The 16,255-nt window shown below is 43.2% G+C and overlaps 1 protein-coding gene across 7 annotated transcripts in view; it reads right to left on the bottom strand.

Moving 5' to 3' along the window:
- Nucleotides 1-16,255, bottom strand: part of KIAA1671 (KIAA1671 ortholog) — a 203,873-nt gene that overhangs the window by 129,120 nt on the left and 58,498 nt on the right. For 4 of the 7 annotated variants that reach the window (XM_031948806.1, XM_031948807.1, XM_031948808.1 and 1 more), the window contains exons 2-3: nucleotides 10,348-10,461; nucleotides 1,411-3,090 (exon numbers count right to left, since the gene is read on the bottom strand). In XM_031948806.1, the coding sequence (XP_031804666.1) occupies nucleotides 1,411-3,035 (1,625 nt within the window). In that variant the 5' untranslated portion in view covers nucleotides 3,036-3,090; nucleotides 10,348-10,461. The remainder of the gene's footprint in view (nucleotides 1-1,410; nucleotides 3,091-10,347; nucleotides 10,462-16,255) is intronic. The other 3 variants (XM_031948805.1, XM_031948802.1, XM_031948803.1) reach the window with 1 other exon arrangement.

Here is a 16,255-nt window from a genome sequence, read left to right as displayed (position 1 = left end):
TATGTATTAATTTTGTATATATTCAAATGCTAACGGGTTGTCTCTCCTGAGAGAATGGAAACTAAAGACGAGTTTTTGTTCCGTTCTGGGCCTGACGCACAGTAGGTATTAAAAAGAGACTAATTGATTAATTGAATAAATGTCTGTTGAAGGGAATATTGAATGTAGTTCCTCTGGAGAAGAGCATAACTTTTTGAAAACAAAGAAGGAACTATTTCTGGTTTTGCCTTCATACTCCAAGGCTAGCACAGTGCCAAGCACACAGTAGGTACTAAATAAATGCTTGGTGATGGCTTGACTTCAATAGTTTCATTTCCTCCTTTGCATACATGCTCTCAAACCCTCTTTCCACAGTTATGTCCCCATTCATATATGGGTATATAAGCGAGATATAGGTAAAAGATATTTATTTGTTTATTATTTATTTTTATGAGAGGCAGCATGACATAGGAGATAAAGAACTGACCTTGAAGCTAACAAGACTTGTGTTCAGATCCTGCTTCTGATCTGTGTGTGACCCCCCCAGTGCCCAAGGCAATTCCTTATAATTTGGAGGTGTTTCTTCACCCAAATCTTCCTTTATAACAGTGAAGTCACAGAACCAGTTTCCATCCTTAATTTATTTAACACCGTAGTACCCCATCCCATCTGCATCCCCTTTTGAATTTCCTCTAGGTAGGTAAAGTATTAGTGTTATAGTGCCCATTTTACAGATGGGAAAACTGAAGTCAGGATATTTTGACTCAAATTTCTAGAGCTAGAAGAAACCCCAGATATTAAAATGGAAACTCTGTGATGGAAGAGACCCTTCTTATTTATCTCTGTATCCTCAAATGGGATTTGACATATAGTAGGTACTCAGGTCCTCCTGACTTTAGAGCTGGTGCTCTATCTACTGCGCCATCTTGCTGCCCCTAATTGTGCTATGGGCTGTTTGTTTGGGGTGAAGCATTGGGGTTAAGTTACTCCCCTCCGGTCACACAGCTAATATTGGTTGTTGTTGTTGTTGTTGTTGTTGTTGTTTTTTTGGGGGGGATGTGAGAAGCTATGTGACTTGCCCAGGATCACAAAGCTAGAAAGTTTTAAGTATTTGAGGGCACATTAAACTCAGTTCTCCCTGACTTCAGAAGCGATACTCTATCCACTGTCCCATCTAGCTGCCCCGTCACAATAGGTACTTAGGGGAAGAGGACAATAGATAGGAAGGCAGGAGTTGCAGAGTCATCTGTAGTGGGAGGGATTTCAGAGAATACTGAGTTCACCCTCTGCTCCTTCATTTTACAGAAAAGGAAACTGAGGTAGGGAAGGCAGTGATTGGCCTAAGGTTACAGAGTAAGTTTTGGAGGCAGAATTGGAACTCAGGTCTCGCTTTATGCACCAAGTCTGGGAGATTCCTGAAAGAATACTTACACTTTGGTCAAGTCGGCAGACAGAGGCCTCGACTGGAAGGACCTCCTCCTGCTCTCGGGGGGCATCTCGGGGTTCTCCACCATCCACTCTTTGATTCGGTCCTGGACTTTCACGCTGCCTTTGTCCTTCTCAGAGGCTGGAGCGGGAGCCTCGCTGCTCGCCCGAGACAAGAAGTTTTCGGAGCCAAACTGGCTGATGCGCTTCTTGACGCTCCCCCTGGAGACCCACTCCTCCCCTCCGGCACCGTCCCTTTCAGTCACCCTCCCGTGCCCCTTGGCCGTTTGGTTTTTTCCCTCTGCGAGTCCTGGGCTTTTTTCCGATCTAAGCAAAGACACGGGTCCTTCAGCCTCCTGGTGCTCTGGGTCCCTCTCCTGTTTGGGCTTCTCATCCTGAGGGCTCCATCCTTTCCTGACCGAGGTCTCCGCCGGGTCTGTAGATGTTTCAGGGGAACAAGCCTCCACCGACCTAAAGATAATTTTCTGGTCCTGTTCCTTTGCTTTATTTTTCAGATCTGGGACCTCCAAAGGCCGTTCCTTCACCCTCAAGGCAGGCTGCGAGGGTGTGGCCCTGTCCAGAGGTTCTGACCTCTCCTCTCCATTTCCTCTGTCACTGGGAACCACACCCAGCCCTTTCTCCTTGCCCACCTCCAAGGGACTGCCCGCCTTCTTGGGGAGAATATCCTTATTTTCAAACCTGGCCGTGAGATCCACAGACAGGGGCCGAGGTTTCCGCACCCACGATTTCTCCGGGGGAGGAGGGGGCACCTTCCCCCCGGGGGTTTCTAAAGAGCCAGGCTTTGGGAGCTGGAGAGACTCAGTGAAGATGGCCGAGACCGGCCTCCGCTTGGCCCTCAGCCGGACTTCTGAGGATGGGGGCCCTCCTTCCTTCTTGATGCCGGGGGATGCCGGCGATTCCTTCTCTTCCCCCTTCTCCCAATACCTCAACACGGCCGGCCTTTCGTCGGAAGACAAAGACGCCTGCCGCTGGAGGGTCCCCGCGGGTTTCCGGGGAGGCAACGCAGGTTTGGTCACAGTCTCGGTCTTGGAGCTGGGTGGCTGTCCTTGCGGCTGGCTCACACTCGCTGCCTTCTGCTCCTCACCCGTCCACCTTCCCGAGCCGGGATCTGCCTTGGCCTTGGCGGGGCCGACCGTCTCAAAGAGAATGATGGTGTTCTGGCTGTGCGTGGTGTGAGAAAGGGGTTTATTACAAGGCTTTATGACGTTGGAGCTCAGGCCTCCCCCCTCATCCATCTTTGGTTCAACCAAGGAAGGCATGTTTTCATCCACGGCCTTAACGGCGGACGAGTCCTCCAGCTTGCTGTAAGCCAACGGCCTGGTCGTCCCAGCACCAGGCTTGACGGACGCCACGGGAGATTTCACATTTGCAAACGTATCCAAAGGGTTCTCTTTAGAAAACGGTTTGGGGGAGAGACGGGGCACGGGGAGGGCTCTGGTCGGAGTCCCGAGAGCCCTCGGCCCTGCCAGCACCATCCCCGGAGGAGAGGCCGGGGCTTTGCCGACAGGGTGATAGTAGGTCGTTTGCAGTTTGTCTTCCTTGGCAATCTCCTTTAAGTTGGGAACAGGTGTTAGGGACGCGAGCGGGCTGACCTCTACCCTCGTGGCCATGGTCACCCTCACAGAGCCATCTGTGTTAAGACATTCCGAAACAACGCAGCGACCGCTGGGAAAACAAGAGAAAAAAGAGTTAGCGCGGGGCAGGACTCGCACTCACAGCACACTAACACCTGATGCTTGCCTCCATCACCACCTCTGGGCTGGGAATCAGGAGACCCGGTTTACAGCTTTCCTTACACGCTTACTGACTGTCTCAGGCCGGGCAAGTCCACTTTCCCCTCCTACGGACAATCACATGTAGCTTTTATTTTTGTGACATCTTCAAGGTTTACAAATATTTGTTATTGTTCAGTCATTTTTCAGTCGTGTTTCACTCGCCATGGCCCCACTTGGGGTTTTCTCGACAAAGATACTGGAGTGTTTGCCATTTCCCTCTCCAGCCCATTTAACAGATGAGGCAACCGAGGCAGACACTGGTGAAGTGAATTGCTCTGGGTCACACAGCAAGTAAGTATCGGAGGATTTGAACTCACAAAGATGAGTCTTCCTGACTCCAGGCCCAGCACTCTATCCACTGAGCGGCACTGCCACCCTTATTGAGGGGGGTTAGTCAATAACCCAGGGCTTGGAACAGTGCAGTGGGTGCTGTGCGTTTGAGTGGATCTATAGCATATTGTATGTAACTGATCTTGTATATCATATAATATAATAGTAACATGCAATAATATAGCATATAATATAGAACAGTAATATAAAATATCTTATTACATATTATCTTGTATTTTAAAGTATTGTAATATTGTATATACTATATAATATAATGTAATATTGCAATGTAATCTACTGTAATTTATATTATATTATATTATATTATACTGTATATTATAATATGTCAACATTTTGTAAAATAATGCAGTTATCTTTCCCACCTTGTGGGCTATTCCACAATCTGCAATATCCAGGTAAAATTTGGGGGCCTTCCTCTCGTACCAGAGAAGTCTGAATTTTTTTTTCTCCTTCATGGAATGGAATATTTATAATACCTGAAAACGTTGATTTTATCCCAGACGACACATAGATTTTAGGCATTTCTGAGCTTTTGAATTTTTTATGGAATCTACTGGCCTTTTCATGTCCTCTATAGTTTCTATAAAACTCCCCCAAATTCTTATTTAATTTCTTATACTAATCCATGATATACCAAAACCATGATTGGAAAAGTTACAGTGTGAAAAGGATGACTGTATATTGTGGGTATAAATAGAATAATATATTGTACATATAACTATATTATATTTATGAGATATACTAAAGTATATCTAAAATAATTATATATTATATGTGATAAATATAAATTAATGTAATAAAAATATTGCAAAATATATTAGATATATCTATTATCTATAAATGTGTATTTTATAGTATATTTGTCTTCTATGTTATATATTATATATAACATTATAAATAATACTTGTACATAATATATATGGCACTATATAAGTTACATAGATATTTATAGGTCAAATATATGTATCTATACACTACAAAATATATATGTATATGTGTGTGTGATATTTATTTACATAAATAACAATACCAACTAATTTCAGGCATCCTAGCAGCTGGGGGAATCAGGAAGGCTTCCTGGAGGAAGAATACACAAAAGGCCCTTCCTTTTTGTCTCTTTGTCTCACAGTCTCTCTCTTCCTGTAAGATGCAGCCCAGACACTAGTTTCACACGAAGCCTTTTCTGATCCCTCTCAATGCTAGTGCCTTCCCTACTTGCCAAACCCCCTGGAATTTAATGACCTTGTAATTGTAAGCATTTATTCACTAATATCTACCCTATCCTGGGAAACACATTAGCTGTATGACCTTGGGTAAGTCACTTGATCTGCTGCCCCTGAATTTCTTTATCTGCAAAAAGAAGGACACGTACTCCATGAAAATGAACTCAGTTCCTCATTGTCTTTTTCATTAGACTGTAAGTTCCTTAAGAGTTGGGAGCGTTTTAGTTTTTGTTCTTGTACCTAAAGGCTCTGGCACACAGCAGGTGCCTAATAAAAGCAACTTATTGAGTTGAACCTTGATGGAAGCTAGAGATTGTAAGAGGTGAGCCGGGAAACCGTCTAGACATAGAGGAGGTCATAGGTGTGTACGTGGGCTCCTTCCCCTCCCAACTCTCCCCAGAGGACTATATCTTCCTTGAGAGTAGCCACTTTCTCATCCCTCTTTGCATCCTCCCTCAGGATCCAGCAAGCGTGGTAGAGGGCTCTAAAGCTTGTGGTCACCTGACTTCCAATCACTCTTCTCTTACCTCCTTTTCTTCCTGAAGACTGAGTTCGACTCCAATCTAATACTTACTAGCTGAATGACCCTGAACAGGTCTAACTCTGTTAGTCTCAGTTTTCTCAACTGTAAAATGTGGACAACAATCACACCTACCTATAGCACAGTGCCGGGCACATAGTAGGTGCTTAATAAATGTTTGTTTCCTCCTTCTAGCAGATAAGTATAGAAACTCTACCTATCTTTATTACTACTCCTCCTCATATTCTCTATTACTAGCACTCATGGGTTCAATTCCATTCAATCAGCAAGTACTAATTAGGTACCTACTGTGTGGCAAGCCCTGAAGATGTAGACAAAAGTACCTTGAAAACCATAGGAATTAAAATATATTTTATTTATATTATATTAATTTAGGAATTGTATGTTTTTCTTTTTGAACGGGGCAAGGCACAAGAGTAGAAATCCATGGGAGAACAGTGGTCTAGAGTACCAACTACCATATATACCTACACACACACACACACACACACACACACACACACACACACACAACTGCTTCTCCTTGTTTCATAATAAGGCTGATAACAGCCAGCATCCCCATTTGAGCTAAAATATTCCCAGGAACACTTTTGTGGTCGAGGTAAGGGTGCCGGAAACGGCAGCTTACTGAGGAAAGGTTAAATTGAGGGGTAGGAGGATAATGAATATGAGTGAGATGAAAGAAATAATGGAAAGGGAAGAATGGGGAGACTTGTATAAAATGATACCAAAAAAAAAGGCAGCAGAACCAAGAAAACACTGTATACAGTGATTGCAACAATGTGAACAAGATGAGCAAGAAAAGGAAACTATTGTCTAATTTGAATGACCAAATTAGACCAGAGAAGAGATGAAAAAACCACCTCCTTCCCCTCTTTACAGAGGTGGGGGACCACCAGGTGTGTGTGTGTGGGGAAAATACTCCATATACTGTGATTCTCAGCTAATGTGAATCAGCTAAAGATGGTCTGAACCATCTTACTGAACTTCCCTCTTTCCTTCCCTACTTCCATTCCTTACTCTTTCCTCTCCCTCCTTCCTTCCTTCTTGCCTCCTTTCCTTCTGCCTCCTTACAAAATATGGCTCAACAGGTAAGGGAGGGAGATACTGGGAAATGGTAACAATAACTTTTTAAATCAAAAAGAAAGAAATTGTAATTGGCCTCTCTGCCACTGCAGCTTTCTCTCCCTTCCCCAATGAAATGCTCCGTCTCAGCCGGTGCTCACAATAGGCCTACGAGCACAGAAGCCGAGGCCCTCCGAGCCGGAGGCTATCCCAAAAGCCACCTTGTCCAAACCGTCCCTAAAGAGCTCTTTCCATAATGTCGTCACACAGCACGTACTCACACCCTCATTTCCCCCCACACACAGCCTTAGCACAGTGCCTGGCACCCAGTGGCCTCTTACTAGGATTATTGCATTGTGGATACATACACATATTCATACACACATATACACAGATGCACACATACATAGACATACACACTCACACAAATGCATGTTTTATATATATATATATATATATATATATATATATATATATATATAACTCACACTTAGACATGCACACATTCATACATATACCCACAAACGCTGTTTTATATATGTGTGTATACATACACACACAGATTCACACCCTCACACACACATATAGACATACACTCAATATCTACATAGATTCTTTTACCTATGTACAGACTCACACTCTCACATATACATACATACTCACATACACATATTCATACACTCATGAATACATACTTTCTCATACACATTTACACACCTATAGACACACTTATACATACATAATTCACACATGCATATTCACACACAGAAGCATTTTCACACACATCATGCATTTATACACATTCACACACACGATACATATACACTCCCATATACACCCTTGTGCACTCACAATCGTGCACACACAGACCTATTCTCACATATATACTTATACACATTCACATACACATACATACACACACACACACACACACACACACACACAATCTGTGTCATCCTGTCTCTGCAGGAAGGCTTCCAGGAAGGGAATCCATTCTCCTTCTGAAAAGGCCTGTTCCTGAGGGAATTTTAAGTCCCCCCAACCTGACTCCAAGCCTAAATGTGCCTCCTGTGCAGCCTGCACCCACTATTCCCTGTTCTGCCCCCTGGGCCAACCAAGACAACCCAAAGCCCTCCTGCCCATACTTGACCACGGTCGCCATGTTCCTCCTGAATCTTCTATAATCTAAATGAAGTTGGCAGCAAAGGGACAGTGATGATCATGCTCTATCCTCTGGGCAAACTATACCGGGACTACCGTGTTCTGATGTCACAGTTCAGAAAGAACACAGGGAAGCTGTAGAGCACCGAGAAGAGAACAGCCAGAATGGTGGAGGGACCGCGTAGTAAGTGGAAGATCAGTGGAAGGAAATAGGAATATTTAAACAGGAAAAGATCTTGGAGAGCCACGACCATTGTTTCCAAACATCTTAAGGCCAATTGTATGGAATCACATGAGATAGCACATGTAAAGTGCTACATAAATGCTCATTATTACTATTGTTGTTGTTGGTATAAGAGGGACAATTCAGTTCAATCAAGAAGCATTTATTTGGCACTTAATATGTGGCAGAGACCAAGATGGAAACTCTAGAATCTAAGCTAAAATGGAAGTTAGCTGCAGGTTACAGAGTGGCAAGTATTGCCTTGAGGGAAGTCAATCTCCCAACAAGGAGAAGTGGCCCAAGAAGAATGGACATAGAGTCCTCTCCCCTCCAAGGTTTTCCCATGGGACTAACTGTCTCTTGGGGGCACAGTACTGGGGATTCCGGCCTGAGCCTGTGAGGTGGTTCTGAGAGTCTGCCAGGCCCCCTAAACAGGCCAGAGGAAAGCAAGACCCTTCCCTCTGAGGCTTTTGTACCGAAGGCCCCACGCCATCGCAACAGCCAGGCCCTGACTCATGTGACGGCCTCCTGGAAAGCAACACGGAACAGACTTTGTCAAGAAGAGGAAAATGGCCAAAGAGTGTATTAAGGAGCACTCCCAGAACGTGTTCCATGTCAGAGAGCACATCAAGGCGTATTTGGGGACAGAAAGAGGGGGAAGACTTTCAGGTTCTCCCTCTCCCATGGCCTTTGGGCTACATGACAGACAGCAGCTATCTGTCTTATTCATTTTCAGGATGATCTTTTTGTATCTTGATGTCAGGTGTCCTGAGCTAGAAAAAGGGAAGGATTCAAAAGTAGAACAGAAAGTGTTCTGGGATCAAGGCCAAAAGATGTAGATTCTAGTCCCTGAAGGACAAGGACATCCCCTTAACCTGAGGGTTAAATCTGGAAAAAAGGAAGAGTAATAGGCAGTATCTGGGGAAGCAAAGTGGTACAGTGGACAAAACACTGACTCTGAAGGCAAGAAGACCTGAGTTCAAATTCAGCCTCAGATACTGACCCTTGGTGTATAAGTCTGGGCAAGGCACTTAGCTTTCATTACCTCAAACCGTTCCCTCTCCTAAAAAAAAGTATCGTAATATACTCAGCTAATTTTAATATAAATCCTGTCTCTGACACTGATTAGGTGTGTGACTATGGAAAATCAGTGAACCTCTTAGCCTCAGTTTCCTCATCTGTAAAATGGGGGAAACCATTAGTACCTGCACCATACAGCATTGTTATGAGGCTCAAATGAGAGAATTATGTAAAATGCTCTGCAGATTCCAAAGCTTTGTAGAAATGCCAGTTACTGCCCTCATCCTCAATCCTACACTGCCAACATCCCGGAGGAGAACCCAAGGGCATTAAGAGCTACAAAGCATTCCTAAGAAAAAGCAGTTTGGAAAGGAACATTGTGAGTCTCAACTTCCATGTTTGCAAAATGGGATCATAACAGAACCTAATCTCATTTCATAAAGCTGGTATGAGATAGTTTAAAGAGCTTTAGTAAAAGGTAAAATACTCTTTCACCAGCTGCTATTTGCATCATCATTGTGATCTCTGTTATATCCACAATATTATAATTAATCATAATAATAATCTTCTTAAGAGATTATGAATGTGAAGCACATATAGACCCACTTAACATGTTGCTTAATTTTGCTGAATTGCTTTTATTTCTTGTCCTTTGTTACAGGACTGGATCTCAAGGTGAAAGAAGATTATATATGAAAATAAAGGAAATGGAAAAATAAGATATCAATAAGTTTGAGTTTCCAGCTGACATTAGCTCTCCCCCCACAAAAAATTACTCTGTCTTTTTTACAAACACATATGTATTGTATATATTGTCTCTCCCTAAAGATGGCAAGCTCCTTGAGGGAAGGAACTATGTCATTTGTCTTTGTTACAGATCACAGGGCCTGGAACATATAAAGTGCTTAATAAATGATTAACACTAGGATTAATATATAATAAGTGCTTAATAAATGCTGATTGATTAATACTAAGGACATACATAAGTGCTTAATAAATGCTGATCGATAAGAATACATAACAAGTATTTAATAAGTATGGATTGATTAATACTAAGAACTAATACATAAGTGCCTAATAAATGTGATTGATTAATACTAAGGACTAATACATAATAAGTACTTAATAAATGCTGATTAATAGTAAGGAATAATATATAATAAGTGCTTACTAAATGCTTTACTTATCCTTCTTGGTAGGGAGGAGAAGGGAATAAGCATTTCTATAATGCCTACTATATGCCAGGCATTGTGCTAAGTGCTTGACCAATAGCTCATTTGAGCTTCCTAACAACCCTGGGAGGTATTATTATCCCCATTTTACAGATGAAGAAACTGAGGCAAACAGAGATGACGTGACTTGCCCAGGATCAGCTAGTTACTCAGTGTCCCAGGATATATATGACCTCAGGTCCCTAAGCCCAGTGCTCGGGCACCAGCTGGCTCTGGTATTATCATCAAAGGAGGGAGAAGAAAAGGACGTGGTGGGACAGAAGCAGTGATGGAAGCCGCCACCTTCTGTCCCCTGCCCTTTGCGCCAAGGTCAGATGGAGGCTCTCCTTACCAGTAGCGGCAGGGTCTGATTGTCCCTTCTCATTGTGAACAGGGGCGTCTCCTCACTCCCGCTGCAGTTGGGAGAGGGGGAAGGGGCAGTGCCATCTGTCTGTCTATAGCAGACCTGTAGACAAAGAAGCGAAATTCAAAATTCTGGAGCTTCTCCGTGGCCCTCAGCCAGGCAGACCATCAAATACTTTAGGGCTCTGTCTTCATCCACCACAATCACCGATTCGCTCTGGCTTTGGGGTCTCCACAATTTGCCCACAAGTCTTTCTGGCCAAAGAGCCCTGACCTTAAGATTGCCAAAACTCAAGGAAGGCCCCCTTGACCTTGGTAACTCAATCCTCCTCTCTAAGGGCGCTGCTTCAGGGAGAAAAAGGAAGGAAAGCAACAAATGGCTGATCATATCCCAGTCTATGGCTGCCCCAGAATACCATGAGGCCCTGAGAAAGGAAACCGATGATGAGTTCAGAGAATCACAGGAAGACTTCTATGGACAGATACAAAGTGTCGTGATAGACTCAAATAAACACGGGTCCCTGCAAGCACAAGTGGACTTAGAAAACCACAAAGTAACATCATGTCCTATTATATTTATATTTTCTAAGTATTTCCTAATACAGGCAATTATGTTCATAGACTGCTAATCTGGAGTCAGGAAGATCATTACTTAACTCCAGTTTTTTCTTCTGTAAGGTGAGAAAAATACTATTATTTACCTAACAGGGTTGTTGTGAGGTTGGAAGGAGATATTTGTAAAGGGCTTAAAAATTATTTTATTTTTATTTATTATTTATTATCCTGGGCAGATCATTGAACTTCCGAGGCCTTCACCTCCTCATCTGCAAAATGGAGTCACTCTAGATAGCTTCTGAGGGTGTCTCAGTGCTACTCACAGCCCCATTATTCACTGCTACTCTAATTTTAGTCCAGAACCACACCTGCTCACACACAGCTCATTCAGTTAGTCAACAAGCACATATTAATAGTGAGTTACTAATGATGAGCTCAGTGTTCCCGGGATGGAGCAAAGCATTGGGGATACAAAGAAAGTTGATAACCTGCTCCCTGGCCCAAAGTTGTTCCCGTTCTCCCGGAGGATATGTTTTCTCCCTTGGCCAGTCCACCTCACGAGTCTTCAATGTGCCATTACCTGCTCAGATAGTCGATGACTTCCGATTTTGCTTTCAAGACATTGGGCCAATCTAATTTTATTTTCTATTTTTAAGACAGGGAAGGTGGTCTTAGTTTTATAAGGGTACCGCTACAACCCCATCACTCATGAGAGTGCCTTATGGTACAAGGGGGAAAATACTGCATTTGGCATTAGTGCTCCTGAGTTCAAATTCTAGATCTGCCATTTATTACAGGCAGTTGGGTGCACAGTGGATGGAGCCCCAAACCTGACACCAGCAAGACCTGAGTTCAGGTCCATCCACAAATACTTACTAGTTATCCATGTAACCCTGCACAATTCACTTAACTTTTTGTCTGACTCAGTTTGCTCATCTGGAAAATGGTGATAATATAACAAGACTTCTCAAAATTATTGTGAAGATAAGATGAAACAATATTTGTAAAATGCTCTGCAAAACTTTAAAAAGTTAAATAAATGCTATTTATTTCATGAGTAATCTTGGCATGGTACTTAAACTTTTGGGGCTTATCTCTTTCACCTAGAAAAATAAGGGGTTTGTTGGAGAATGGCTGAATAAATTGTGGTATATGAATATTATGGAATATTATTGTTCGGTAAGAAATGACCAGCAGGAGGATTTCAGAAAGACTTATATGAGAGACCTGGAGAGATTTATGAGAACTGATGCTGAGTGTAATGAGCAGAACCAGGAGATCATTATATACTTCAACAACAATACTATATGATGATCAATTCTGATGGACGTGGCCATCCTCAGCAATGAGATGAACCAAAGCAGCTCCAATGAAGCAGTAATGAACTGAACTAGCTACACCCAGCAAAAGAACTCTGGGAGATGACTATGAACCACTAATAGAATTCCCAATGCCTCTATTTTTGTCCGCCTGCATTTCTGATTTCCTTCACAGGCTAAGTGCACACTATTTCAACGTCCGATTCTTTTTGTACAGCAAAATAACTGTATGGACATGTATACATATATTGTATTTAATTTATACTTTAACATATTTAACATGTATTGGTCAACCTGCCATCTGGAGGAGGGAATGGGGGGAAGGAGGGGAAAAATTGGAACAGAAGGTTTGGCGATTGTCGATGCTGAAAAATTATCCACGCATATATCTTGTAAATGAAAAGCTATAAAATAATTAAAAAAAGAAAAGAAAAATAAGGGGATTGGATGAGATGGCTTCTAAAGCCATGACTCCTCTGGGTTCCTCACATCCCTATGTTCTCCCCTCTCCTGTCCGGCCTTTAAGCGGCTGCCCCAGTGATATTGGGAAAGCCCAGCAGTACCTCCTCACAAAACTTCAGTGGTTCTCAATTGCTTCTGGAATGAACTACATGGTCCTTCCCTGTCCAGCATTTAAATGATCTGCCTCCAGCTCATTTATTACCCACTGCCCTCCTTCATTAACTCTGCGAGCCAGCAACACGGACCTATTTAATGCTCCTCATAAATGACAGTCCATCTGCCATCTCATCGCCACGCTACCTCCACTCAAGCACCTCATCCCGCCTCCATCATCTCTCCTCTATGGTCTCATTTCCATCACTTCACTTCCAACATCTTGTCCCTATCATCTCATCTCCATCCATCCCAATCGTGAGGTCTCAGCTCTAGTAAGTCAGAATAGAGCTGGGTTTCCATCTCATTTCCAGACCACCTGCAGACCATCCCACCTACTCCACTAAGAACAGGGAATGTCAGACTGGAAGGAGCCTCAGAATAGAGGATGTCAGAGCTGAGAGGGGCCTTAAAAATCATCTACTTCAACCTGCTAGGCTGATGGAAAAGAAACTGAGGTCTAAAGAAGAGGAACTGACCAAAAATCATGAACAGCAAAAGAATCACAGCTGGACAGAGCCAGATGCCCAATTACCAGGACATAATCCTTCCAGGACTCGGAATTCTGCTGACCAGAGATGCCCTGTGAGCTCCATAGACAACTAAAGGAAATATCAGAAGTCCCCTACAAAAAAAGGAAAGGGAAGGAAAAGCTCATCTATTGAAAAATGGCCGAGTTTGGCAGTTCCATTATTTCTTAATTTGATCAGCTGCTGACCATCGCTCAGAATGAATGACGTTCTCTCCCATTCAATTTCAGTGAGCCCAGCTCTGACCTGGGCAAACAGCACCAGAGACTCCTGTGTGCCCTGAATGGTTTGCATTGTGAGCACGCCATCTGTCTAAAACGGCCCGCCAAGTCCCATCCTGTTTCTGTTACGGCTTTAGGCCGCCGGTTCATGCCTCTTAGAGAATGACCTGAGTCCCTAAGCTCCATCTCCCAAATCCGTAAATCCCTCGGATAGGACCAGCTGGGAGAAAAAGGCCAGGGCCAGAAAAATGATGTTTGCACAAGGCTTTGCTTCCTCTTGCCAAGCTGGCAAGATTGGACGTTGGAATTAATTTGCTTCCTACCCTCTTGGGATACAAAGAGTCTGACCAATCAATGACCTGAGACCCAACCAATATAAGGCCCCTCTTCCTCTAATAACAAAGAGTTCTGACAGCAGTAGGAGCATTGCTCCAGGAGGGCAGTAGTAGCACTGGCCCAGGAGTTCAGTAGGAGGATTGCCCCAGGAGGGCAGTAGGAACATTGCTCTAGAGTGCTAGAACTAAGGGGACCCTGAAGTACTTGTGCCCCTCCAACAGGGAGAAATTGGTTCACAAGACCAAGAGGAAACTGAAAGACAGCAGGATATCAAATGCCTTCTCTCAGGTCCTCTCCCTGCCTCCTTCTATCCCACTGTAGCCACATCCTAGACGATCCCCACCCTTCCCTGGTGTCCAGGGTCTACCCATAACTGCCAAGCCTTTCTTTCCAACTCCCCAGTGTTCAGTGGGGTCCTGTGTCCCAAATTCTGAAGTCTCTCTCTAATCTCTAACTGCTCTGCTTTTTAAAAGTTGTTTTGAGGGCTCTATGTCCATCCCAGGTGTCAAAACTGCTCGGTGCTGTTTCTTTTATGCTTTACAAGTCACAAAATCTGAGGAAAAGCTTGACTCTAGTGTTCAATATTGAAAGCCCCTCTCCCAGCTTTGACATTCTGTGTTCTAAGATCCCTCCCAGCCCCCACATCCCCTGTTTTAAGGCCCCTCCCAGTTTGGATATCCCCTTCTCTTAAGATTCCTCCCAGTCCAGACACCCTTTGTTCTAAGGCTCCTCCCAGCCCCCAAACTCCTTGCTCTAAAGCTCTCCCAAGCCCCAATACCCTCTGCTCTAAGGGCTCTCCCACCCACAACACGCCCTGTTCTAAAGCTCTTCCCAGCCCCAACACCCTCTGCTCTAAGACCTCACTCAGCCCCCAAACCCTCTGTTCTATGATCCCTCCAGCTTCTGACATTCTATGTTCTAAAGTCCCTCCAAGATCTGATGTCTTTGTGCTCTAACATCTTTCCCAGCTCCAAAATCCTATGATTCTACAATTCTCAATGAATGAATGAAAGTCTATTTAAGGATTCTCCCATGTCTGGAGTAATACAGAGAACAAGACCCAAGCAAAGCCATCTGCAGATTATCTTATTATTGAAAAGTTTTAACTTTTACTCTTTCCCACCTCATTTAAAAACACGTATTAGAAGCAATAAGATCTAGCAGTTAGAAATTGAATCCTGGATTCTTGAAGACCTGAAATCAAGTCCTGCTGCTGATACCTCTAAGCTGTGTGAGCCTGGGCAAGTCACTTGAACTCTTCATTTAATCTAGCAATTTTCTGAGACTCTACATTACCAAGAATGTACTGAGCTATCTTGGGAAAGGGAGTTTGTTTACTGAGAAGGACACCATTGTCAATGAACTCACAGGTTCTCTCCTAGTTTTTTAAAAAACACCTTCCTCTAAACCTCTCCACCCATCTGGAGACCTCTCTTCCATTACCTTTACAAGGGGTCGTCAGCCACAGGCTTCTAAATGAGAATCCCAGCACTAATGGAAAGGCAGGAAGTGCAGCTGAGAAAATCAGGAGGCGAATGACTGAAGGCTAAGCCCTTCCAAAGTCCGCCAGGCCCTGGTTGGAGTGGCCCGCTTTTTATGATGCTTATATTTAAAAAGAAACAGAATGACTAACCACTAATTACCCACATATCTAAAATCTGTCATAAGGGGAGGAAAAAAAATCAATTGTTGCTACAAATGCACTTTAGATGAGTTTTCTTAAAAGTATAACACTGACTTTAATTTGATATCATCTTTGGAGTCATTTGGTTATTCGTTTTCTAGAATCCAGAGACGGGATGTCCAGAAACCTCACGCTATCACAAAATCCATCAATCAAATCGACAAGCATTTATTATATGCTGATTATGGTCAAGGCCCAGCAGTAAGGGCTGGTGGTACAAAGAAAGGCAAAACCAGCATTATAACGTTAGTGCTGGAAAAGCCCTGAGAATATTGAATATCGGAGCAGAGAAAGCCTTAGAACAGGGAATGTTAGGACTGGGAGGGGGCTTTAGGACAGGAAACAGAATTGAAAGGTTAGGACAGGGATAGCAGAGCTGGGAGAGGTCTTAAAAAAAGAAAAGACTAATAAGGTCCAGGTATTTGGGACCTGAATATGACTATTTATACTATAAATAAAAAGAGAGAAAAGATCAGGTTTTTATTAAAGATTATTGCTCAGGAAAGAGATCTTAATGAAGAGACAAGGGTAATCACCAAAGATCAAACAAATTATTTTGATGACAAAAAAATGAAAAAAAATGCATAAACAAAATCAATGCTACTAAGATAAGAAGATTTGGAGACTGGAAAAAGGC

This window comes from Sarcophilus harrisii, chromosome 1, assembly GCF_902635505.1.
Source record: "Sarcophilus harrisii chromosome 1, mSarHar1.11, whole genome shotgun sequence".
NCBI classification, from domain to species: Eukaryota; Metazoa; Chordata; class Mammalia; order Dasyuromorphia; family Dasyuridae; genus Sarcophilus; species Sarcophilus harrisii.
This window is presented reverse-complemented; position numbering and strand designations above follow the sequence as displayed.